Raw genomic sequence first — 27500 nt, forward strand, 5'->3', positions numbered from 1 at the left:
TGTATATTATAATTTAATTGCACATGACAGATGCATTACACGTTGCTGTTTTGTAAAAATAATCCACCGCTATCATACTGATAATATGACGTTATTTACTGTTGAAAATTAGTGCATAAGTAATGTATATATTGTAAAAGTTCGTCATTTATATATATATATATATATATATATATAGAGATATATATATCATATATATAAAATCGTTATACACATTCTTCCTCCGATTTTCACATTCTATATATGAAACATATATATATATATATATATATATATATATATATATATATTTATATATATATATATATATAATTTGTGTATAGCAGCGATTGAAAAAGAAAAATAATGGGGGCAATATGCAAAGCAAGATATTTTATAGTAGAAAAGCAATTTATTTACCTGATCATATATAGGCTTAGCGACCTAAATGAATAAAATTAAAAAATTAAAAATATCATAACAATAATACAGAATATATTACATGCTAATATACGCGACACGGATTAGAAACAAAAAAAATAAATAAATAAAAGAATGAAAAAAAAACGACAAAAAAAAAAGAGAAAAAAAAGTGTATGTACAGAAGAGAAATGTACGATTCAATATGTATGAAAATTAAATGTATACATTGTATGTATACATTACCTTTTAATGCTAGTATTAACTAGCACGAATTATTACAAATTCCTGTGTATCATGTGAGAATTTATATCTTTTAAATCGGTATATATAAGAAATTTTAGGATTAGCAATATTCTGATATAATGTACATTAGAATTTCATGTCTCTTTGTCCAGAAAATAAATTAATTTTATGATATATATATATGAAGTTATATATATATGTATATGTATATATATATATATATATACATACATATATGTATATATGTATGTATATACATATATTTATCTTATTGGCTGACCTTTAATTTGTCTATAATTTTATTTTATCTTAATATTTTTTCTTTTCTTTCTTTCTTTCTTTCTTTTTTTTTTTTTTAATTAGTAACTGAGAATATGTGTAACATAATGAATTTTTTATTTCATTATAAATACAAGTAATATACAACAAATTGTAAACACTGCAATAAACTATACAACAATATGGCTTACAGCTATTATATTTCGTTTTACCAATATTTTTTTATTATTAATATTATTTCAATTTTGTAAATTTTTATTAGCTGATTTTGAAGGAATATTATATCTTTGCGACATAACTTTAGCGAAGCACTTTGTTTTCTTTTCTTTTTTCTTTTTTTTTTCTTTTTTTTTTTTTTTTTTTTTTTACAAAACATTGCAAACGAGATAAGTAAACAATATGACTTAGATGAACATTGTAGTATATGATATAACAGTACGATGCATGTTCTATCTATTCTATTGAGATGTAACAATTATATATATATACATATAGTTGAGAAGATAATTTAAACGGATATACATCTTTCGTGTACACACCTTAAAAAAATTAAATAAAAAAAGAATAACAATAATAATAATTCATCAAGATTTGTTTTAAATAGATATAAATAGAATTTTATATATATATATATATATATATATATATAATTATTTTTTACAACCATTATTATATATGATTATGACATATGATTTATGTCATTTATTTAAATTTAAAGGTTATCGTATCGCAGACATTGTCTCTTTTATTTTTTTTTTTTGGTTTCTTCTTTTCATTGTTTTAATTATTTATGCTCGATATCTATCGTTGTTGTGTACGATATTATAAAGTTTAGCGTTGAAAATTTATTTGTAAATGGATTAATGCTAATAGATCTATATCGGCTTTATTAAATTTTTTAATAAATCGTAACTATTTCCATCCGGTTGAACCGAAAATGTATTCCCTTTGTTTCCTCGTACTTTTAAAAATCCATATTCGTCGATGCCTAATATTTTAACTAATTCACTATCTCCATTACTTGATACAATCGTAACTTCAGTGTCACTGCAAAAAAAAAAAAAAAAGAAAGAAAAATAAAATATAAAATAAAACCCCATTAATATATAAATTTGTTAATAATATTTTCTTATTGTTAGCATAATATGAATATTATTATATACTAACGTGTGTAACCAAAATTTATAATAAATTTGAAAGAAATAATCTATATTTCCACTTTGTACAATATCTAATAGATATTCTATTTCACTGAACGCCAAAGCAAAGTAACGTTCATAAGATAAAAGTGGCAAATTTGTTTTTTTTACTTTGTTATATTCGGCAATGACATCGTTGATACAACACGTAGGTGTGCTATTTGAAAGATTAACGCCAACACCTAGAAACAATTATATTTCGTACCTGACATTAATTTAGTTATATCTAATTTTTTTGTTAGAATATAATATAAACGAAATAAATAAATAAATAAATAAATAAATATATATATAACATTTTTATACAATAAATTTATTAATACTTACCAGCATTGCATATAATTAATGACATATCATAGTGACTAGTAACTATTATACCACCAATTTTGGTTGATTTTCCAACGTAAATGTCGTTAGGCCATTTTACTCTAAGATCTAATCCCTTTTTTTTTTTTTTTTTTTTTTTTTTTGAATAAAACAGTTATAAATATATTTAAATAATAGATTCATTACAATCCTGAAATATTAATTATAGATATAATGAATTGAAAAATGAATGAAAAAAATAAGAAACCTCATATCCAGGTACAGATGTTACAGCTGATACGATTCCAACTATAACGAGATGTTGAAGTATTGAAATATGAACACCAAGATAAGAGTTCTTTGGTATGTGAAGCTGTATGGTAAACATTGCACAACCTTTGGGACTAAGCCATACATTTTTATTTCTTCCTAATGAAAAAAAAAAAATAAATAAATAAATGAATGAATGAATGAATAAATAAATATTCGTTGATAATAAGATATTAGTAAAAAAAAAAAAAAAAGATCAATTACCTCGTCCCTGAGTTTGTTGATATGGAATGACAACCAATCCGTGTTGCAACTTTTGACCATTTACAACATTCATTGATGATGTCAAGATATCTGCATATATCACCAGACGTCCCAAGTCCTTTGTTTTGAGACTCTATGAGAACGAATTTGATATCATAAAAATGATATTTTATAACATGGTTATAAATGAAATTCAAAGAATTACCTCAAAATATTCAATTGTAGAAAAGTTATCAGGACATTGATGTATCATAACTGGAAGAAACGAGGATGATGCTGATTTATCGATATTTTTTTTGCAAAATTGTATTTCTAAATTTTGCATTTTTAATGTGTCATTATGCATCTTTTCTTTTAACTTTTCCAAAACCTCTAATTTTAACTGCAAGTTGAATGAGAATAATTATCGATTGAAATATCATCTCGCTAGTTATTATACCATTTCTTTTATGAGTTTATAATTAAAATTAAAATACCTCGTGTCTGCCTAAGAAAAATGCTGGCGTATAATTCACTGATGTTTTTTTTGACAATGGGTTTACTTCTATTCCTAAATGTACACTTAATAGATCATTAAATATTTCTAAGCGTGCCAGATCACTTTTTTTAAGAGCATTAAATTTATTTTCTTCAAGCTCATATTGTGCTGGATCTGCCTCTAAATGAATCTGTGAAAATACAGCCTTACCATTGCTATCGGTTAAATTAGCAAGTATGATACTTGGAGTATGCCATGTTTCTTCCGTTCCTAATACTTTTATCCCGAAGGAATGTGACTTGCCTGTCTTATCTTTTACCGTAGCCGATACAGGAGGACTCATAGCTGTTAAACTAAAAAAAATATTTTTCAATATAATTATATGAGAAATTTTAACTTAAAGTTTTTTATTATATTGTTCAATAAAATTCTTACTTTATATCTTCATTTTCATGAGAAAATCGAGTTCTCACTGGTGATGCTTGATAGCAAAATATATGATGCATCATGCGAACATGTTTCCATTTTCCATAAGAGAAATGTACGAGTTCATGTTCACGCACCTCAGCCGTTTTAAAAGATGGAAGCAAAGTATGAAGTGTATCGGAACATAATGCTAGAAGTTTTCCACCATGAACAATATATTCAATGAGCTGAGTACTAATTTCAACCCCAACATTACCGCATACAACCACAAGGGCTGCTTGTTCCATCCATACATCAGAACATGCTTCTTCCCGTGATAGGACATACAATATATATCTAAGAAGATTAATTATTATATAAATAACTCGTTAATTTGCGATTATTTTCTAACTTATAAATTATTATCATACTTGTCGGTGCCTAATGAAGCTTCTAATACAGTTTTAACATTATCGAGAGATACAGCACTTTCGGCATAAATTAAAACATTAGGTGGTTTATAATTTTTAGAATATGGCGTAACTGTTCTTTTTGGAGTAAGACTTCTAAAATGAGATATATATATATATATATATATGTATATAATTAATATGCATAATATTTACTATAGTAAAACATAGAAAATTTACTTTAGAATAGGTGTAGATACTGCTTCAGTTGTTTTTGTACTATTATCTTGATCATCAGTTGTAGATCCAGACTTTGCAATATCTTCACAAGTTTCTTTTATTTTATCCTTATCTAATGTTGTTTTTATAATATTAGATTTAATTGAAGAAACACGATTTGACTCAGGTACATCGTTAAACGTTGGTATATCAGACTCCTCCAAATTATTAATATTTTCTGACTGCATAGATTTTGTATCAATTATCTCAGAATTTATAGAAACTGGACTCTCAGCAGTTGTTTGTAACGTTGTAATATTATTTGGACTCTCAATCATATTATTAGTTTCTATTTTTTCATCTGTAGATATTTGTACATTTGCGGAATCATCGTTAGGAAAAATAAATAAATCTGGAATTTCGGCTACATCCATTGATTTATTTTGTTGCGATGCTAATCGTGCAGTATTACTTATTAGTCTCAATTTCTTCACATAAGTTTCCCACTCTTCTACTCCTGTTAATTCTATATCATTGCAATATATAAATTATATATAAATATTAATTAATAAGGATACATTTTAAATTGATATAAAATATTAATTAATGTTCTGTAACTTACTATTATCTGGTAGTGAATAAAGCTGTTCGCTATGATAAGTACATGGATACCCTGATACTAAAACAGCTGAAAAATATATGAATTATTTTTGTTAACCCCTTGACATATAAAAAAAAAAAAGGAAAAAAAAAAAAAGAGAGGGAGAGAGTATAAATAGAGCATCTTGAACATTTTAAACAAAACAGAATCGACACACGAGTGAAATAATTGAATAATTTAATTGAATAATGTACGGCGTTCATCGAAGACCATTCCTGACGTCTCGGAAACGTTAAAGTCTATAATGGCACATGAAATGAATGACGTCTACCAAACGTCATTGTATGTCAAGGTGTTAAAAATTTCATTAACATTCGATATTTGTATATTTGTATATTTTAATGATATAGTATTTACTTACACAATATACGTGTTAAAGTTAAACCATTGTTAATATAATATTGTCCTTCCATTACAGCAATTGCAAATTTAGTTACAAGATCCAAATCAGTCTCCATAATTATATTTAAATTTTTATCTGCCATCCAACTGATAATTAAACCATAATCTTCTAGCTATGGTACAGAAACATAATAATGAAATAATATTCTTAATTTAAATTGATAAAAATTTTTAATTACCTTCATTGAATTTGTGGAGATATATGGTTGATACATATTAAAGTCAGCTTCAATTAAAATATGCATTCTATAATTTTCAATTAACGATGTTACATTAATATTTTGTTTAAATATAGGTATAAAAGGATTTTCTTTTTGATAGGCCAACCATTCGGACATGTTAATTTTTTGCTAAAACGTAAAGAAATTTGACGTCATTTTAAAATATTGTTTTCGACTTTTAAAATACTTTTTTTTTTTTTATTATTAATTTGATAAATACTTGTGGATATATAGTGCATAATCTTGCATCGCCATGACTCCAAAGTAAATCTCCAAGTTTTGCGAGTGATTTATTTTGACAAAGATGAGAACTCATAAAATTATCTGTTTCTCCATTTTCACTGCCTGAAGGACTAGATAGATTATTATATTCTGAAAGTAATAAAATAAAATTTTCATTACATTGCGAGATAAATATGATATATATTTATTATCTTAAAAAATAATATCTCTGATTAGTTTCTATCTCGAGTGCAATTTCAGCCTATCGATAGGCAACCAGTTATACAGAGATAATAATTTTGATGCTGCAACAGTGTTTCTCAATTTATAGACTAGTAAACGAATACAAATGTCTATACGATTAAATTTTTTTGTAATGATAGATGACATTTGATTTCTATATTTTTAATTTTATATTTTTACTTTATGTTTTTTTTTTTTTTTTTTTTTTTTTTTTTTTTTATTTAATTTTATTCTATTAATAAAATCACATCAGACAGGATTAATTCTGTATTTAAAATATTTGGTTTTATTTTTATTATTAACATTAACATCGAGAACCTCTGAATTAATGGATATAGATCTATATTCCTTTCATGTCTTTTTTCTTTTTAATTTTATTATATGTATATATACTACTTCTACTATAAAATAATTGAAATAATTTGTAATCTAATAAAAATTACACGTAAAAGAAATAGTACCTTATATCTATCATATTATAACATAATAACAAAATATATCTCTATTTGTATATAAGATTGTAGAAATATTGTAAAGAAATTTAAAGAACATATACATCAATATTAATAATATCTAAAATATATTTGTACCTTCGTTAATGCATGCCAATGGTTTAGCATAGAGCATAATTGATGGCTTATCGTGTTTTGTTCCTTGAAAAAAAGCACATAAACGTGCTTTTAAGGATGAAATTCTCCATGTTTGAATTGTTGTCGCTATCATATATAAAAATGTTAATAGCATCTTTCTGGAATAGTATCCTATTTGATAGAAGGCTCTTGCATAAATACCTGTATACATAATCCTTATTGAAAGACAATGTATGCATCTATAGATATATTGTATGCAGTACTTTTGTAATAATTTTATTTATTATTTAAAATGAAAATTAATATAAAATCTTTTACGATGACGCAAAATTAACAGTTATAATGTTTCTTTTATTTTATTTCATGCATAGCATTAATTTCTATACTGAAAAGTAAATAACTTAAAAGTCAGTGAATATAAGAAACTGATAATAATAATAATAATAATAATATACAAAAGTTAATATGTATACATATATATATATATACATATATAGATATACACATATATATATATATACATACATACATTATATAATACTGTATTTATTAATTCTAAAGCAATTTTTTTATCAATAACTTATTTATTGATTTAACAAATGAATAGTATATAAAAATATAAAAAAATGGCAGGACTTGTGATCTGAAAAGAAACGAATTTGGTGGAATGGATAAACGTATCATAATATTTGTCAAGTATTTCCGTAAAATTTGTTATCTCCAAATGATGCATTGTTTATATTACTGATAAGAAAAAGAAAAATAAATGGCGGTAAATCTTTTGGTTTTGCACCTAAGGATTAGGAAATTATACATTTATATATTAATGTATTATAACCATTGTATAATCGAAAGTGTTTATAAAAGTTAATTTTCGAATGGATAAAGAAAGAGAAGGAAAAAAAAAAAAAAAAAAAAAAAAAAAAAAAAAAAGAAATAGAAAGTACATTAATAATTGGAAAAACCACGTGTAATCGTTTGATTAATTATTACTTACCGGATAGAAAGCAAAAAATCTTTAACTTCTTTAGATTTAGATAATCGTAAGCTACGTATAAATATATGTTAAAAATAAATAAGATCCAATAATATTAAGCAATATTGCAACACACAATAATCATTTGATGAACCCTATCAAATGTTTCAACGATTAATTCTTAAAAACATAAATTTGTTTGGTCATAGTAACAGACGATTTCAGGCCATTTGCATTATTTCTCTCTTTTACTATTGGCTGTTCAATGTAATTCTAGTATTGCCATCTTGCAAAAATAAAAAATCCTGTTTAAAAATTATATATCTATATAAGGAACATTTAAAAAAAACTAAACTATATATTTATATAAGGAACATTAAAAAAAAAACTAATATATCTAAAACTTTTCTGTATGTTTTTGCAAGCAAAGAATTATTTAAGCAACAGACAAATTAATATTAATATAAGTATATATATATATATATATATATATATATGTATATATACATATATACATCTATTAATTACGTATTTATTAAGAATATCAGAAAAGTATTAATTTATTATTTTTACACTTTTTATTTGTCAACATTCAAAATTCGGATATTTTTTTCCATATAGGTTGGAATATGCATTGGATAATTTTATAGATATAATTAATAGTGTAATACTTGATTGTATTAGATCTCTTTAATTACTTTAATAATTATGTTACATTTATTATTAACAATGAAAAATCTATGAATAATTTCACTATGAGTGACTAAAAATTGAAGGAGGGCGCCATTTTAAAATCGACGCGTACATCGTTGCGCAGTAGTTACGCCCGGCTATAGAAAACATAACAGGTGTCAAAGCGAGGTAATACTACCGATATCGTTGATGTGCATCGGTGATTATTTTGATCCTACTTTAGAAAATAAAAAATATAAATGTATTAAAATATATAAATCGGAAATTCATTACTATCATGTTAAGATTACGATCACGTCAACGGAAAAGTATATTAAAGATGGGTTAAATGTTGATGAAAATAAAGATTGTCAAGGAAATACGCTTGACAATTTTATTATCCGATTATATTGAAACATATACAAAATGATTATATTTTATATTTTGTGCACAATTCTCAGCGTTTTTACCATTCTTTATTGGAATGGCATGTTATGGTGCTGCTTTTATGGATTATTAACCATACTTTGTCTCCTTATTGGCCCTTTAGTGGTTATGTTAATAAATATAGCATTGTCATCAAAGCATCAAACAGGTGTTGGCACTGTTAAAACACTTGCAGAGATAGATGCGTTTCGTAATTTATTAATGGTATGTTATTTTATTTAAAAAAAAAAAAAAAAAAAAAAAAAAAAAAAAAAAAAAAAAAAAAAAAAAAAAAAAAAAAGAAGAAGAAAAAAAACTGATGACTTATTAAACAATAGTTAATTATATTTGATAAGAAATAATATTTATGTCTTTTTCTTTCATTATAGAAAGGATACGAGGCCAAATTGTCAAACATTAAAAAACAATCTCGCTATCCAATGATTTTTAGTCGTTTAGTAGATGGAGCTTTACAAAATCTCTTAGATTTAGCTTTTCAAGATTTTATTGGTTGTTGGCTTAATGATTTATCATTTAATTCTGATCAAATATTAGAAAATATGAAACAAGATGTTTGGGGTGCTATACAGAGTCTCCATGATCGTTTATTAAGAGTCGATCATACTAAGCTAGTAGTATTTAATATAGTTAATAAAGTAATTTTTCATTTTGAAAAAATTAGAATAGCACAAGCAGCTTCGTGAGTATTTATTTGTTTAATTTTTAAAACTTAACGTATAATCCTGAGGTAATAATTTAATCATTTTAGATCTGTCGGTGAAGAACCTGTTTTCATTTTATCATCGCATTTGATGTCCCCTGTAGGAGAATTGGAGTATTTAAGAAAAGTTAGTGAATTGTATATATTGTTTCTAATGCCACGCAGTTACTCTCTTTCCCCAGCAAAATTTCTCTTGAGGGAGATTCTCACGTGTAAAAGTGGGTGCAATGCAACAAATCATAAAATATAATATATATATATATATATATATATATATATATATATATATATCATAATAACGAAAATATATTTCTTTTATTTTATTGTTTCAGTATTGAAACCAGCGATAGATCTTATTACCGATCCTGATTATATCAACCAAAAGATATTATTGTATATTGAACAGCAACAACTTGCAGCTGCTATGCATAGAAAAACATATGAATATGCTGAATCATTTGAAGATTTTATTCGTATGATTAAAAGTTTGCGAGACGTCGAGGTCCTTAAGCATATTAGATATAATATTGTTACTGAAATTATGCAGGCCACAACAATACAAAATGTAAAAAGAGCGCAGGGTTTGGATCCGGACAATAATGCATTTGGAAAGTCTGATGTAAATCAAGCAAGGAAGTTAAAAAGATATATTAGTCAATTGACATATGCAAAGAATACATGCGAATGTCATATGCAGTCATTAGGATGGGACGGTTATCCTGTACAAGTTAGTTTATTATTAATATTCATTGTTATTCTTAATATCGTTGCAAATTGTATTGATTATAATATAATTGATATCTTTTAGGATAGTGATATATGTGGTCCAACTGCAATGACAGAAGGAAGAGTATTGCCTCTGCAAACAATTTTAGATAATGTCATAGGTCGTAAATATCTTTCCCAATTTTTAGAACAAGTCTCAAGCCAAGGACTGATTGGATATTGGGCTGCTGTGCAGGAATTGAGATCTGCTGATAGATCTAATTGGCATCAGCTTGGAGCTGAAATTTTTTATACGTATATTAGATCACCGACTGCCGAAATAAAGGTCGATAAGCTTGTACGAAAAAGAATGGAAAGTTTCTTATTAGGTGACAAAGGACCAGCCGTGTTTTACGAGGTCCAAGAGAGTGTAGTCAAAACGATAGAAGAGAAATATTATTCCTCATTTTTGGTTAGCGAACAATATAAAAAAATGCAAGAAGAATTATTAAGCGCTAGAGCAGATGGTAAGTACATTGAATATTTTTATTGTTATTTATTGCAAGCCATTGTCATTAATACATTTTGTTCATGACATTTTTTTTTTTTTTTTTATATGCGTGCTTCTTTAATACAGATTTAACTATAGCATAAAAAGACGTGATTTCAGTGATTTATCTCATTAGAGAGATTAATTTATCACATTTTTCTACTCGAAAATTTTTCTAGTAAAAGTTAAAACTAAATATAAGATCCTTTATGTAGATACATTATTACAGTCCATTATAAATACATATTCCTTTACTTAAAGTATATCAATTTTTATGTCAATAAACTGAATTGATGAGAACGTTTTTCTTATTTAATACATAGTAGACATCAAAGTATGTATATATATATATATATTCGGTTCAGGTAATCGAGTAACGGAAAATTGAGGGCAAACATATAACCCGTTATATCTCTCTTAAACGATCGATATTTCACTAAAGTGTATAATGGGTAACATTTTTTTCTTCTTTTCTTTTTCTTATTTTTTTTAATGTCGTTAAATCTTTTCTTTTCGAATATAAAATTTTCGGTCATTTATAAAAAAAAAAAAAAAAAAAAAAAAAAACGATAAAGGATTTCATTCAAGAGGGTCTATATTAATGAAAATAATAAGATATATATATATATATACACAATAATAATAATAAATAAATAATAATAACAATATAAACCTTTTAATGATTTCCATTTTGAATAGAAAATTCTTATTTTAAATATCTCTCTTTCAATATTAATTATTGCCATTTATAGAACTAAGGAATATGTATGATTTTTTATATCTTTGATTATCATTATTGTTACTATTTGTTTATATTTATTATTATTTTTACTATTTATTTATTTATTTATTTATTTATTTATTATTTTTTTTTTTTAATTAGAATACGTTTAATAATTAATTCATGTTGCTTCAGCTTGATGATTGTAAAATATTGACTTACTATATACAACAACACAACACACACACATACATATTTATCGCCTAATATATAATAGTTGAAAAAGTTGATCTTTTGTTTGTTACATCCTTCTCTCTCTCTCTCTTTCTCTCTCTCTCTCTCTCTTTAATATCTATCGCGCTATCAAGTGTTTAAATTGTTGAAACATCAGGGTTGGTGGAGGATCAACAAACGGTCGAAGGAACTTTATCTGAAAATTCACCATTGCTTGTCGGAGAACATTCCAATTATGCACGTAGTAAATTGGACCAATTACAAGAGAAGCTGAATAATAAAATGCAAGCTTTGCAAGCACTTAAATCTTCTCTTAAGCCCGAAAGCAGAGTTTTAAGTATTCTGGGAAAGGAAGTTGAATGGTTGCAAGGTGAAAAAAGACAACTAGAAGCGCACTTGAGTCATACTGAAATGTGGGCTGAACACTTGGGTCGATGGAGAGCTGATGTACAAAGTGCAGATGTATGTTTTTTTTTTTTTTTTATTTAATTATTTCTTAATAAAACTCTATGTATCTCTAAATTATCTGCCGAGGTATGTTACGCGTTTCTATGTTGCATTCGTCTTTTAAGATATTTATTTTACACGGAAAAACTTTTATAAGCGTATCCGAAATATGTCGTTTGTATATAAAATAAAGAATATATAAGAGATATTACTCTTATATATTATTATATATAAGAGTATATATACATATATATAGGAGAGAAAAAAGAAGAAATATGAAATTTGTTCCATGCGTTTGATTTTTTATATATAGATACATAAAATTACAATATTTTCATCTTGCTTTATTCTACTTACTGTATTTATGATCGAACGGCTTTTATACGCTCGCTTTTACAAATTAGTAAAATGTTTTTAGAAGTATGTAAGCACGTATTTTTCATTCTATTCATTTCTCTCTCTCTCTCTCTCTCTCTCTCTCTCTCTCTCTCTCTATCTCTGTCTCTTTTTCATTCACTTATTCTGTATCTATCTATCTATCAATTTATTTATCTATCTCTGGTACTATGTTATTTTCTTAAATATTTCAACTAAAACTTATTCGAAACGTCTATATGTTTTATAAAATTAATTATTTAATAAATAAATGTACAGATACCGGAAAACGGCGAAGCTCCACAGTTCGTACTGGTTATACATATGGTAGAGGATGATAACAACGATCAAAGTATATCAAGTGGTTGGGTAGTACTTAGGAAATTACAAGACTTTCAGGAACTTCATAGGCAATTACGTCAATTGTGTTCCTATGTGAAAAATTTCGACTTGCCATCCCAGCCATTAAAATTCTTTGGAAAATCCGATAAGAATACTCTCGACAAAGCCAAAATGCAAATACAAAAATATTTAAACGTAGGTATTTTTTATTCACAATTTTTTAACAGTAAAAAAAAAAAAAAAAGAAGAAAAATTTCTTTTTCCTTTCTAGTTCGTATTGGAGGATGAAAGACTCAATCAAAGTGAAGCTTTATATGCTTTTCTTAGCCCAAGTTCGGAACATTTAAAACATTCGGCGCCATCTCCCAAAAAGTCAAGATTTTCATTATCTACATTGTTTAAAACTTCGTACGTTATTTTATTATATAGTTTACATATATTGTACTAATGATCATTATTATATATATATATATATATATATACACATACATATATATATATATATATTTTATCTTTCCCAGATCTGGAAACAATAACGAGTCTCGAGATAAAGAGGAAGAGGAAGATTACTCATTGCTTCTCGACGATAACGAAACTAATCGATCAGCAACAGATTCTTATATAGGTCCTGGAAAAGATGCTATTGCTGAACCATTGTATGCACTTTTAGGTGAAATTTTTGATCTGCGTGGTGTCTTTAGATGGCTTCGTCGATCGCTCATAACCTTTGTTCAAATCACTTATGGTCGTACGATAAACAGGTAAAGTTTTTGAAAATATCATTAATAAAAGATTATTGATAAAATGTTTAAAACGATTTCTTTTTTCTCTTTTCTTTTTTCTTTCTTTCTTTCTTTCTTTTACAGGCAAATCAGAGACACAATTTCATGGGTATTTTCTGAACCGATGCTTCATTATTATATTCAATTGTTTACAAAATCTTGGTGGCCCAATGGTCATCTTGTATCTGGGCCAGTATTAAGAACGGACGAAGAAAAATTAAAAACTCGTGGAGAAGCTCGTAGACAAATATTAAATAACGTACCTGAGGTTCTAACTAATTTGGTAGGAGCACAAAGTGCGCAACGTGGGTTAATAAAAGTCTTCGATACCTTGCAAAATGTTAATCTTAATAAACAATTATTTTATGTACGTTCAAATGATTCCTTTATTATCGTAATAAAATAATTCAGCGATGTTAGAAACTTAATATGATGATGATAATTTTTTATTTTTTATTTTTAGGATATCTTCGAAGTGGTCATGTATGAGATCTTTCCTGAATTACAAGAGAAGTAAAAAGATTTTGTTGAAAAAAACAAAAAAAAAACAAAAAAAAACCAAAAAGAAAAAAATAAAAATGAAAAAAAGAAACAAATGAAAAATAAGGAAAATAAGAAATACAAAAAAAAAAAAAATAAGAACACGTCAATGTGGTATGACTGCCATATATTTTTATTAGTTCTATCGAACTAATGACATGATAGTTCGTTCATTGCACCGATTAATCCACCAGGTGTCCAATTTAATTTTTGACAATTACTGTGATTTTAGTATAACTCGAATGAAATTTTTTTTTCCCACCCATTGTTGTTGTCCTTATATATATATATATATATATATATATATATATATATATATATATATATATATTTTATTTTTTTTCTTTTTTTCAGACGATTATACTTTTAGTTACTATTTTCTACATGTGTAATTTTTGTTGTTGTTTTCGTTTACAAACTGTCGTAAACGTGGACGTTACATTGATAGATTACTGTGACACACTGAAATAAATTCTGAAAAAAAAAAGAAAAATCAAATTACCTTCTTATTGGCTCTGATATATATATATATATATATATAAATATATATATATATATATATTATGTATATATAGATATATGTATTAGTATATATATATATATATATATATATATATATATGTATGTATGTATATATGGATATATGTATATATCGATCGCTATAAAATATTATAGTTTTTAGAGGATCTTCTCTCGTGAAAATTTATCTAATACTATTTAATTTCTATGTATATATATATATATTTTTTTTTTGTATTTTTTACATCTTATTTTATATATAAACTAAGTTGAAAGAAATGATATATGAGTAGCTTCAAGAAAACCATTTTTCAACTTGGTTTCTTAATAGATAACCAAGAATGAGAGAGAGAGAGAGAGAGAGAGAGAGAAAGAGAGAGAGAAAGAGAGAGAGAGTGAGAGAGAGAGAGAGAGAGAGAGAGAGAGAGGAAGAGATAGATATATAGAGAGAGAGAGAGAGGAAGAGATAAATATATGGAGATAGAGATAAAGATAGAAATAGAGATAGAGATAAAAATAGAGGTATGCATTTAAAAGAAGTCTATATCGATTCACGGTGGGAGTCAAGTACCTCTCTTAAGAGATTTAAACTCGTCAACCCTCTCTCTGGTGTGTTTATCGTCACCACTTGAGAATAATTTCCACTGAACGTTTCGAGTCTTTTTCATTACAGTTTCTTTAAATGCAGAAGTAATATGACGAAGTAGCTCCTCAAAAAAAAATTTGTGCTCATCTCAAAACGAAACGGAGGTCAGGGTAATAAACCTTTGGAGAAGAAGTATGTATACTTTGAAAAAAAAAGTAAACACGTTCAATCGAGAATCCATGGGATTATGTTGAACTTTTATTATTATTATTTTTATTATTATTATTTTATTATTATTATTATTATTATTATTATTATTATTATTATTATTTTTAGTCATTTATCTTTTCTTCCTTTTGCACGTATTTCTTTTCTTTTTCTGTTCATTACAAAAATGAAAACCAAAAAAAAGAAAGAAAAAGACAGAGAGAGAGAGAGAGAGAGAGAGAGAGAGAGAGAGAGAGAGAGAGAGAGAGAGAGAGAGAGAGAGAGAGAGAGAGAGAGAGAGAGAGAGAGAGACTCCAAAATTTGTATTCAGACTCAAACGAACTCGGATCAGGTAATCAACTTTTTGTAACAAGGGTAAACGTTTAATCGAATTTAAACTTTTATTATTATTTTTATTATTTCTTTTCTTTTCTTTTTTCTCTTCTTTCTATCACGTATCTTACTCATTCTCATTCGTTACTATCAAAAACTCAAATAGAGAGAGAAAGTGAGAGAGAGAGAGAGAGAAAGAGAGAGAGAGAGAGACAGAGATAGAGAGTGAAAAGGAGAAAGAGAGAGATAGAGAGAGATAAAGGGAGGGATGGAGAGAGAAAGAGAGAGAAAGAGAGAGAAAGAGAGAGAAAGAGAGATAAATCGTTCAACGACACACTTTCATCATGAAGCGAGAATGAAGCAACCTCCTGGCAAAGACTTAGCGGAAACTGTGAGCTCTTTAACGAGCACCGAGCGTGATATTTACGAGCATTACAGTTATCTAGTGGTTGAAAAAAAAAAAAAAAAAAAAAAGAAAGAGAGAGAGAGAGAGAGAAAAAAAAAAAAATAAAAAAGAAATAAAAATAAAAATATTGAAAAAAAAAAAAAAAGAAAGAAGAAATAAAAAAGTAATTATATTTTTTATTCTCGAACAAGTCTCAAAGCGTTCATAACATTTAAACAAACTATATAATAATAATAGAATAAAGGAGATTCGAAAGTTTGAAATAAAATCCCTAAATGATTTTATTATATGCATTAATTGATGCCAATTCATTATAAATCAAATTATATTTATAATTGGTTGAATTCGTTCGATTTTATCAAGCAAACATTCTCACGTATTTAATATTTTGGTATGAATGCATCCCCGAAAACATTATGGATGCCCAAGGCCATTATTACGGTGCATTAACCAGCCAAAGTATGTACTATCTAATATATGTGTGTATGAATATACGTACATACATACACGTGTGTTGTTTTTGTAGTCATACATAGAAATTATCGTACACATTACTATTCGAATATGTATGTACATGAGTATACATATTTATATATGTACATACGTAATATCCGTGATAGATCGTTTCTCGTTTATTAATTCGACAAGTAAACATTTAATGTGTACATTTTTATCATTTCATTTAATATCATCAACAAAACGATTTAAACATCGGAAATTATTTATTGAATTGATTTATAAATACTAGTATCATTTTTTCTCCTTTATTATAATAAATTTATTTATACAACGATACTATTATTCGTTTCCTTCTTTTTCTTTTTTTTTTTTTTATTTTTTTTTTTTTTTTTTTTTTATTTATAAATTCATTCAATAAATTTATTGATATTTTCCAATGAGAATCTCTATTTTTATTTTCATTTCTTTTTTTAGCACTTCACGTAGTTCTATCATGTGGATTTATTAATATATAAGGAATTACAAGCTATTTATACATAATATGTATTATTAAAAAATACTTCGGAAAAAAAATTATAAAATAATTATAAATAATATAATTAGTATTTACGTGATTAATTATATTTCACGTTAAATAGTTCGTATAAATGATATAGTTAAATTATGTATAATTATGTACGAAGTGCATTAATATTGCAGAAATAGAATTTTTCTAAAAATAATGTGAATATTTTAATAAATCATTGGTCTACTGTTATATTCTGAAAACTTCGTTTTAGATAACCGAACTTTAAACATTTGCACCTGAGGCAGGTCTTTTAAACGGCCCTATTTGTTTCTGTGTCACCGCGCCAACTTTCAACGTATCCTTTAAGTCAAGACAATAGATTGAATTACTTTAGTTGTCTAGGGAAAGCATTTTTCAAGCTTTTCACGGCACATATAATAAAAACTATAATCAAAATCATGATTTATCACAGACATATATAACGTATAAAATTTAATTAATTTGTAATAACAATTATAGATATTTTCTCTCTTTCTCTCTTTTATAATTCTTTAGAAATTTAAAGAAAAGAAAAGAAAAAACAAACAGATCTCATTTATTCGACGATCAAAAAAAAGAGAGAGACGATCGATCAATGATCTACATGGATTATCGTTTGATCCATTTATATAATAAAAATAGGATAAAGAGATTTATCAAATAAAAAATAATTTTTACGTCGAGTTAGAATAAAAGAACAAAAAACATAGAAAGAAAAAAATTGTTCATCTTCCCTCCCCCTCCCACTCTCCCCAAATAAAAATTCGTCCGACTAAAATTCCAACAATTATTCTCTCTGTTTTTCTCTCTCTCTCTCTCTCTCTCTCTTAATAATCCCCCGCGCAAAACCGAGGGAAACCAAGGCAACGAGCGTCCCTTTGTCGTTCGATTTAATCTCAACCCGAAAAAGCCGCCTTGTCCTATTCTAACTCTCGTGCGAGAGCTAAAAGGCGTCTCTCTTTGGGCTTTTTCTGTGTATCTCTTCTATATATATATATATATATTCCGACATACATATATACATATATATATGTATATATATGTATAAATACGTATGTATACATATGTACATATATATATATATGTACATATACATGTACACACATATATATATATATATATATATACACATTAGTATCTATATATAAAGAAGCTTTTTTCAAGTTTCTTCTCTTAAGAATGATATCTTGAAAAGGAAAGCAAAAGGAAAGAATGACAAGAAAACAACAACAAAAATAACAATAACAACAATAACAAGAACAACGTCGTTGAAAAAAAAAAGAAGAAAAAGGAAGAAAAGAGGAAACTTATCGGTATGAACAATCTTTGAATAGATCTCGAACACGAGATCTCCCTAACGTGTTGTTGTCCATTGAAGAGAAAGATAGAGAGAGAAAGAGAGAGAGAAAGAGAGCGAGAGCGAGAGAGAGAGAGAGAGAGAGAAAGAGAGAGAGAGAGAGAGAGAAAGTAGAGTCAGTCAGTTTGTTGGTTTTTTGATGAAAAGTAAGATGATAGTGGATATAGTTCGGGGTGAAGGGTGAAATTAGTTCTACGAACTTTAACGAGGATTTCTCGTTGGTGTTAAAAGAGAGACAGAGACAGAGACAGAAACAGAGACGGAAAGAGAGAGAGTAAAGAGAGAAAGAAAGAGAGAGAGAGAGAGAGAGAGAGAGAGAGAGAGAGGGAGAGAGAGAGAGGGATGCTGCGATCGATGGCATCGAGGCGCCTAGCAGCCAGGCCCTGAGCTCAGCCCCATCATCCTCCCAGCCCTCCCTCTTTACCCTCCTTCCTGCCCCTGCTCCTTCTTCCTCTCCCTCTCCCTTACCCCGCTAGATTCTGCAGCACGAGTCGACAAAGTACGACAACGTACGAGTCGTTTGTGTGCAGTATGCACCGGGCACTTGCGCGTCGACTCCCGCGCCCATCTCCAGCGCCTCATCGACTCCAGCTCGAATCTCGCGTGTAAAAGAGAGTCACCGAGATTCGATCGTGGAGTAAGGATAGAATTCATTCCGTGACGACTTTTTCCTTTTCTTTTCCGTCCTTGAAATTTGTTTGTGATAATTCTCGTTACCAGACGCACGGTCCTTTTTTCTGTTCGCCTCCCTGTCCATTTGTCTGTTTGCCTGCCTATCTCTATCTCTCTCTCACTTTTTCTCTCTTTCTCTCTCTTTCTCTTTCTCTTTCTCTCTCTCTCTCTCTCTCTCTCTCTCTCTCTCTCTCTCTTTCTATCTATCGTGATCGGTGGTGAAAGAGTGTGATTGAAGGTGTTGCTGGCGTAGATGGTGTTGTTGCCGGTGTTAGCACCGGTGGTGCGTTAGTTATGATTATGGTTACAGTGGCGGTGTCATCGGTGGTGGGTGGTGCTCCTCTCAACGTGCAAAAACCGGGAATTGGTATATAGTTCGAGCACACTATGCTGCCGTCGAATCGGACAACGTTCTTAAGATTGTTACTGTGATGCTTGACCTACTGGCGGATGATTATGGTAATTCTTACTTAATTATTTCTTTTCATTTGTTTGCTTATTTGCTTGTTTGTTTGTTTGTTTGTTTGTTTGTTTGTTTGTTTGTTTGTTTGTTTGCTTCTTTCTTTCTCTTGGTGGGTGATTACCAGTATAAAACGTGTTCATTGGAAAAACAGTATTTTTGATAAAGTTGATTTTTATTTAATTGAAAACAATCGAGAAGAACTGTTCCCGAAGGAATTGCGAAAAATTTCACGGCTATCTATCAATATTTCAGGAGATAGCCGATGTCGGAGGTGGGCAGGTACGAACAGGATTGATCTTCCTTTTCCTTATATCGGTGATCCTGATCAAGAGGACTACCGGTTCGAACGGCGGCACCTGCGGCCTTGCGGAATTGACTTGTCGAGACGGGCATTGCGTACCAATTGATGCATATTGCAATGGTAAAAATGATTGCGGGGATGGCAGCGACGAGCCAACGCTTTGTACTCCATGCAACCGCACCTATCACGGTCAGGAGGGTCGTACCTATCATTTGGAGCTTTCTAGACCAGCCGAAACGCGTCTTCCTTTTCTATGTCACCTGACCTTCACTGCGGCTGGTCGAGGTTACGGTGAACTCGTTCAACTACTTTGGGATTCCTTCAGCGTAGGACGTCTCGAGCCAAACGCCGAATATCTATCGGCTAGCTGTCCCGAAGGATCTTTGCAATTGGCCGAATTGGGTAGACACTTTACAGGTGGATTTTGGTGTGGCGCCGGCGAAAATCGTGCAACTTATTACAGCGAGACCAGTACGGTCACTGCCTCGATTCGTCTATTTCACGCACCACCCTCCGTTCCCTTTGATTTCCGTCTTAGATATCGTTTCGTTTCTCGAAACGACGCCGTGGCACGTCTAGGAAAGCCGGATTATCCAATCGAGAGGGGCTCGCCCGTTCCAGGAACCTACTGCTCCAGAAACTTTTACGAGTGCCACTTGAAACAATGTCGTCTCCAAAGCCCAAATTATCCAGGAGAATATCCAAGAAATGCGAGCTGTATGATTACGCTCCGTCAAAAGGAGGTACCAACTTGCAAACATGCTATGATATCTGTTAAAAACAGTCCAACCGGCCCAACTGGATTAACCAGCTCCAATGCGTCGCTCAGCATTTGGCAGGATTGCACGCCTGAAAAAGATCGACTAATCTTTCACGACGGCTTGCGTACCGAAGATCCAATACTTTTGATTTATTGTGGTGGTCCTTTACCAAGAGTCATCGCCAGAGGACCAAATATGCTCGTTGAGTTTAGAAGTTCACCGATTGCCATTCCTTTAGGAGCGTCGGCATTGAGACTCGAATTGGAAGTTCAAGTTATCTATGTGGACTCAGATGGTTTGGATTATGCCAGGAACTCCGAAGGATGTCATTTCTTTGTCAATGGTATTATATAGTGCAATAATCCTATTCGATTACTCAGAATGTTATTTATTTCGTATAATACTCAATCAATTATCCTTTATTGTTAGTTAATTGGAATTGATTATCGACCATTTCTCGATGCTAGTTTTTGCATATTTATATATACCTGAATTTATAATACAGGGTGACCACTGAAAGATCGAATGATATAAAAAAAAAATAATTTTTACGAACGCATGCATTCCAATGGACATCTTGTATTATGCGAGTCCAAAATTGATGTGATAGACAATATTTAATTCATTCGATAATATTCCTTTTACTTTTTTTTTTTTTTTTTTTTTTTTTTTTAATTAAATACCAAGAGAATTAAACAAAAGTTCCAGTGGTTCATGCGAATCCACGAATGATGCAGGTACAGCCAAAAGGAGCGGCACGTTAAGAGCTCCGCTTCACGCACTACCACCAAGTTCTAGTTGCACGTGGAATATCAAAGGATCAGCTGGTGATCGCGTATGGATATATTTCTCATCTTATTCTCAAAGGGATTTAACAACGAGTACGGAAAATAATGCTAGCACGCAATCGGATTCATTGTGTGGAGTTAAATTATTATTTTGGGATGGATCTCCGTTAACTGGACTTCCTATGGTCACCCTTTGCGACAGTACACCTAAACTTTGTGCACATGCGGCCCTTAGAAATGCTACGAGAAGTACTAGACCTTGCACAGCAGATGAAAGTTATCTCACGATTGCACCGAGCTTAACATTGCGAATGGAAACCGTACTTGGAACTGCTCTTCACAATGTCAACTTTCAGGTGAATATAACACACTGTATGAAATAATTTTTCAAAGTTTACATTTTGAAAATTGAACCACGAAACCATTTATTTTCGACGACGAAAAAAAGAATCTCTCAACACTGTGTAAAGCACTTTTTATACGTGATATTTATATAGTATAACTATGTTATATTCATTACAAGTCTTGATATTTACCAATATCAACGATCCGATATTAATTAAATTAGGATTAAATCTGTTAAAGCTGTTAGTTAATTAAACGAAGTAGTTAAAAATTCGAAAATACAATATCTGATTTAAAAGTTATTTAAAGTTAAGCAAGAGTTTATATTCCTCACTAAAATTTATTGAAACTTCAAACGAAATCGAAGTTTGAGCAAGCATATATATATATGTGTATATACATATCTGTTTGATATAACTTATAATTATCATGTATGAAATTTAAGGTATATATTAACGTCGATTTGTTCAGGCTCAATACGAATTCATTTCAACGATTCAAGTTGGTGAACCATGGGGAGACGGTGTTTGTAGCAGAGTTTGGCGTAAAGTTCGAAGCGGTGATGTGACGTCACCACGGGATGTACGGCTTTACGGTAGAGGTGGTTCCTCCAAATTGGATTGCAAATATAGAATAGAAGCTGGAGTAGGCGAAAGAGTTAGATTAACGTTGCACAACGTTAGCCTCGGGGAAGCAACGTCCTGTATCAGCGAACCGGACCCACATACTGGTAGACCACGTTGCGTACACGAGATCGGTTCAAGAGAGGCTCGATTGGTTCTTTACGAGGCACCGTGGCGTGACGTCAAATTACCTAGAGCTTGTCTTTGCGATAACACGTCTAATCTTCCGTTGACCCATATCTCAGCTGGAAGAGCACTTGAGATTACGTTCCTGGTAGATCAGCAGGCACCTCACGAAGACTTCGAGACTCTCTTCTTTTACGCCAGTTTCGAGTTGGTGCGTTCACCGGAGTGCCCGAGAAAACAGAGAGTTCGTGGCGAAGGTAATGTGTCATCAATAATAATTTATCAGCTTGTCCCAAATAAGATAATTATACCGAAATAAAAGGAAAAAAAAAGAAAAGAAAAAGAAAAATTTGATATGGTACTAAGCAGCCAATATATATATATATATATATATCAATTTGATATAATTGAGAATTTCTTTTTTTCTTTTTGATTCTCGTTAAATTAATCGAATTAATTTTTGATCAAACAGGTGGAGAGTTAAGATTCGTTGCTCCGCCCTTATCAAGGCCGGACATCTATTGCGAGGGTCTTCCATGGTTAGTCGAGGCTAGAGAAAATAGATCGTTATTTGTATTAACTTGGGGTTGGTTCATGCCGTTAGAACCAGGACCGGTATCCGAATCGAGCGACGCCATTAAATGTCCAACATCTAACAGGATATTATTGTATTCCGGTTGGCCACCAAGATTGTTGAAAGTGGTTTGTCCAGCTGAACCCGGTGCCAGGGAGTTTACAGTTCATGTGTTTTCTGAAGAATGGTTAGGCGGAGAGGAAGGGAAATGGCCTGGGCCACCAAGGCCACCTGCACTTTTATTGGATTTTGTTGCCAGAGAATCCGGTCAAGCTGCAGCCTCTTGGTTGGAAATATCTAAGAGCAGAGCTGCTTTACGCAGACAGTTACGTCTTCCAGAAAGAGGACCAGAGAACGAGACCGTATCTCAGGGAGATTGTCCGCACAAATGTCCCGAACTTGGTGCTTGCATCGCTGCCAGTCTTTGGTGCGACGGCAGGCCACACTGCCCGTCCGGTCATGACGAGGCCAATTGCGGAAGCGGCGCTAGATTATTAGGGTTATTGCCGCCGGCTTTATGGCTCGTCGTTGCCGGAGTTACCGGAATTGTCACTGCCTTTGCGTGCCTCTTCGCCATACTAATCAGCAGGTAATAATAAATAAATTTTTTCGAATCTACTTCCCATCCTCGTGTCCAAACAATTTCCATTTAAATGGACTCATGCATGTTCGTAATACTTATACCAATATTTCTACGTACTCGTATCTTTCCAATCTATTTTCTCTTTACTTTTCTTTCTTTTTTTTTTTCTTTTTTATCTCCTTTCCCTATTAAAAACCATTACGTTAATATATTACCTATTATCGCATTAATATAATTATCATTATTAAGTACATTGAAATTATCATAGTTGAGAAGTTTTGATTAAAAATTTTTTAATCCTTTTTGCTTTTCTTTTTTTTTTTTTTTTTTTTTTAACTTTTAACATACGAATAATTAACGTTATAAATATCGTTAGATATGATATATTTTGTGATATATTTTATTAATCCAACAAATGCAAGATTAATTACATATATCGGGTAGGATTTTCAATGATGAACTTTTTTTATAACATTGACGATAATTAAAATAGTGACGTTGTTCTATAATAATTTATTTATTTTTCTTATTTTTTTTTCTTTTTTTTTTTTTTTTCTTCTTCTTATTTCGTTACAACGTAGGTCCAGGTTACGCGCGAAACGACTTCGTTATAAAGGAACGATGAAGAATAGCAAACCGAGACGGGCGCCGACGGAAGAGACACTTTTGGGTGCGGCATCCTGACATCAGCAGCCCGGTTTCGTGGAATATATTCACGTTGACCGGGAAACTACCGTTTAGTAGTGATACAACATACCTAACACGTTCTGTGCTTCACCGTCCATTAACCAAACTTGATACACTCCCTTAAATATTCACGGAGCGTACTGGTTCATTATCATCTAGCTCCTTAACATTTTTCATTTCCTCATATCTCTGTCTATCTGTTTCTCTATCTCTCTTATGATCGAATACACACATTCCTTTCTTTAATAGAGAATTAATAAACGTTTGTTTTATTTATTTATTTATTATTATTTTTTTTTTCCTTTATTTAACAATCAAATTATATTTCACGCTAAAACCATTAAAATATACAAAAAGAGATTACCAGCTCGATTAATGATGGATCGTTTTTATTGAGAAGAGGTGGAGGGGGGGGGCAGGAGGAGGGGGGACGGAGGAATAAAAGAAAAAGAAAAAAACGGTTTGTATCAGGATACTTTTTACTTTCATATCCATGTATTACGAGTAACTTTTTAACGATATCCAACTGTCAGTATAATGATTAATGATACTTACGTGATATTTACGAGGACATGATTATTATTCAATAAAATGTTATATCTTTTTTCTTTTTTTTTTTCTTTTCTTTTTTCTGCTTCTTTTTTTTTTTTTTTTTTTTTTTCTTAACATACAAAAAATGTGTTTGTTCACAGTTACTGTATTTTCTTGTTCTTTTTTCTTTTTAATATCTCATTTTAATATCTTTCTTTTCGATAAGACGATAGGTATCGTTTAAATTATGTGAATGTGTAGAAATATTTAGAATATTATTTTTTTAATGATTTTTATATCATAGTCCTTCGCCCACTGCCTCATTATCCACGTGACGGTGATACACTTCAATAACTCTTGTCAAATTAATCGATTGATTTTCTTCCTTATATTTATATTAATTCAAACGTTTTGCACAATTCTAGTTGAAGGAATTGATTTGTTTTCATCTTCTTTTTCCCAAAAATTTTCAATTCTCCTCTTTCTCTCCCTCTATCTCTCTCTCTCTCTCTCTCTTTGTCTTTCTCTCTCTTTCTTTCTCTCTCTCTATCTCTCTCTCTTTTTCTTTCTCTCTCTCTCTCTCTCTCTCTCTCTCTCTCTTTCTCTGTCTCTCTCTTTATATATATATATCTTTTTTAGATTATATATTATAGATTCCTTTTTAAAGATTTTTATAAGATAGAAGATAAAAAAGACACACGCCTAAAAATAGTAGTACACGGAAAGGAAAGATGCATTTTTAAAAAATGGCTTCCTTCAGTTTTTGTTTCTTTTTTATCTTTTTTTTTTTTTTTTTTTCTTTTCTTTTCGAGATCCAGTTTCTCCAGTTTAATCTCTTATCTTTCAGATATACCGTACCGAATATGTATTTAAAAAACAGAAAATAAAAACATAAACATATATATATACACACACACACACACACACACATATACAAAAATAAATAAAAAAAAAAAAAAAAATAGAAAAATAAAAAAAAAACAAGGGTATCGCGCAAGGACCGAAAGTGAATCCAAAATAAAGTAGCACTCAGGTGAATCGCAAACTCTATATATATTTTAAACACTTATTCTCGAATGAAGAAAAAACAATAAAAAAAGAAAAAGGAAAAAGAAAAAAAGAAACAAAAAATATAATTACAAATTCATTTACCACGTAACGTTAGCTTTTATTTATATAACGAATACTTCATAAAGAACGTTTATATATATATAAACGTTATATATATATATATATATGTGTGTGTGTGTGTGTATGTGTGTGTGTATGTGTACGTCTATCGTGAGAAGCATGTAACATTTAAATTGTCTATATTTTTCTCTTTCTCTTTCCTATTTTAAACGATGACTTTCGATTAATTGAATGCTCATTTCTCAAATGAAATAGAAATTAGAATTATATAGCGAGTATTTCTAATATATTCAAAGCAAGTTATCTAACTAGATAAATTGTTTTTTCAAGAAATCTTATGTAAATAATTTATAGCTATTTTCTTTTTTGTTTTATCTCAAGAATTATATAATTTGGGAATAAAGATCAACATTAAGATACGTTCGAGGTGAAAATTGTTTAGATAAATTTCTTTAGAAAAAAAAAAAGAAAAAAAAAAGAAGAAGAAAAAAAAATCATACAACTATGTACATATGTAACAATTATTTTCTATTGTTAATATTAATAATTAGGAAATGTTTTGGAAACAGAATGATAGAATTAAATGCTTCGCACGGTATACGGGATATTATGGCTGGGCCAACGTTAGATTTTGACGTAACGGCATCAACGCTCTCGACGTTAAATTTATTTATTCATTTATTTATTTATTTGTTTACTTACTTATTTAATCAATTATTTATTTATTTTAGTATTTTCTTTTTTCTCGAGAAAAAATGATTAACATTCCGAGAATTCTGAGAAGACAAATATTTAAACAAAAAAAAGAAATAAAAAAAGAGAAAAAGAAAACAAATAAACAAACAAATAAACAAACAAATAAACAAACAAACAAACAGGATAAACGAGATTTTACAGTTCGATCGATCGTCGATTCATCATCGTAATATTATTCTTAATTTTCATAGAGACAGGAACGATCGTATAAGAAAAAAAGATAAAAAGAAAAAAAAAAGATTAGTTGTAAAACTGAAAAAAAAAGTAAGAAAAAAATAAATAAATGAACTAACGGTTTGAAATGATAATAATAATAATAATAATAATAGTAATAATAATAATAATAATAATAATAATAATAATAATAATAATAACAATAATAATAACAATAATAATAATAATAATAATAATAATAATAATAAAATAAAAATAAAATAAAC

The 27500-nt window shown here is 29.4% G+C and overlaps 3 protein-coding genes across 12 annotated transcripts; 2 read left to right on the plus strand and 1 right to left on the minus strand.

Annotated features, from left to right (window-relative positions):
- Window positions 1–1018: 1018 nt before the first annotated feature.
- Window positions 1019–8037, minus strand: LOC124950477 (biotin--protein ligase). Of its 7 annotated transcripts, none has more exons than XM_047497222.1 (17): window positions 7812–8036; window positions 7016–7199; window positions 6815–6940; window positions 5980–6131; window positions 5718–5888; window positions 5498–5651; window positions 5098–5163; window positions 4497–5001; window positions 4278–4412; window positions 3877–4203; window positions 3440–3794; window positions 3169–3345; window positions 2964–3096; window positions 2698–2858; window positions 2451–2565; window positions 2092–2305; window positions 1019–1971 (listed from the first exon to the last, which is right to left on the minus strand). In XM_047497222.1, exons 2-17 carry the CDS (start codon window positions 7023–7025, stop codon window positions 1800–1802), a joined length of 2973 nt encoding a protein of 990 aa, XP_047353178.1. In that variant the 5' UTR covers window positions 7026–7199; window positions 7812–8036; the 3' UTR covers window positions 1019–1799. The 7 variants fall into 7 exon arrangements, with proteins under 7 accessions (XP_047353178.1, XP_047353179.1, XP_047353180.1 ...); XM_047497223.1 differs by having other exon boundaries at window positions 3440–3513; window positions 3652–3794; window positions 6815–7199; XM_047497224.1 differs by lacking the exon at window positions 7016–7199.
- A 559-nt stretch (window positions 8038–8596) lies between these two features.
- Window positions 8597–14345, plus strand: LOC124950542 (sorting nexin-25-like). The gene is made up of 11 exons (XM_047497381.1): window positions 8597–9113; window positions 9278–9588; window positions 9658–9827; window positions 9942–10336; window positions 10418–10841; window positions 11977–12281; window positions 12921–13178; window positions 13255–13391; window positions 13505–13744; window positions 13850–14132; window positions 14229–14345. The coding sequence occupies exons 1-11, from the start codon at window positions 8889–8891 to the stop codon at window positions 14280–14282; spliced, it is 2802 nt and encodes a 933-aa protein (XP_047353337.1). The 5' UTR covers window positions 8597–8888; the 3' UTR covers window positions 14283–14345.
- Window positions 14346–15048: 703 nt separating this feature from the next.
- On the plus strand, window positions 15049–24918 carry LOC124950494. 4 transcript variants are annotated; one of them, XM_047497256.1, is made up of 7 exons: window positions 15049–15602; window positions 19684–19850; window positions 20107–21259; window positions 21654–22060; window positions 22521–23055; window positions 23271–23961; window positions 24537–24918. In XM_047497256.1, the coding sequence occupies exons 2-7, from the start codon at window positions 19842–19844 to the stop codon at window positions 24637–24639; spliced, it is 2898 nt and encodes a 965-aa protein (XP_047353212.1). In that variant the 5' UTR covers window positions 15049–15602; window positions 19684–19841; the 3' UTR covers window positions 24640–24918. The 4 variants fall into 4 exon arrangements, with proteins under 4 accessions (XP_047353212.1, XP_047353214.1, XP_047353213.1 ...); XM_047497258.1 differs by having other exon boundaries at window positions 19702–19850; XM_047497257.1 differs by lacking the exon at window positions 15049–15602 and adding an exon at window positions 15895–15969.
- The last annotated feature ends 2582 nt before the right edge of the window (window positions 24919–27500 follow it).

Source organism: Vespa velutina, chromosome 7, assembly GCF_912470025.1.
Source record: "Vespa velutina chromosome 7, iVesVel2.1, whole genome shotgun sequence".
In the NCBI taxonomy this organism is placed as follows: Eukaryota; Metazoa; Arthropoda; class Insecta; order Hymenoptera; family Vespidae; genus Vespa; species Vespa velutina.

Excerpts from the sequence above, each read along its gene's own strand:
- LOC124950494 (XM_047497256.1), top strand. Across the intron at positions 22,061-22,520 it reads TTCACAATGTCAACTTTCAG|GCTCAATACGAATTCATTTC; the intron begins GTGAATATAACA and ends CGATTTGTTCAG. Across the intron at positions 23,962-24,536 it reads TTCGCCATACTAATCAGCAG|GTCCAGGTTACGCGCGAAAC; the intron begins GTAATAATAAAT and ends GTTACAACGTAG.
- LOC124950477 (XM_047497220.1), bottom strand. The coding sequence starts at position 7,025 with ATGTATACAGGTATTTATGCAAGAGCCTTCTATCAAATAGGATACTAT. Across the intron at positions 5,164-5,497 it reads AACTTTAACACGTATATTGT|CTGTTTTAGTATCAGGGTAT; the intron begins GTAAGTAAATAC and ends TATATTTTTCAG. Across the intron at positions 2,859-2,963 it reads TCAACAAACTCAGGGACGAG|GAAGAAATAAAAATGTATGG; the intron begins GTAATTGATCTT and ends TTTTTTCATTAG.
- LOC124950542 (XM_047497381.1), top strand. The coding sequence starts at position 8,889 with ATGATTATATTTTATATTTTGTGCACAATTCTCAGCGTTTTTACCATT. Across the intron at positions 9,589-9,657 it reads AGAATAGCACAAGCAGCTTC|ATCTGTCGGTGAAGAACCTG; the intron begins GTGAGTATTTAT and ends TAATCATTTTAG. Across the intron at positions 13,392-13,504 it reads TCTACATTGTTTAAAACTTC|ATCTGGAAACAATAACGAGT; the intron begins GTACGTTATTTT and ends TATCTTTCCCAG.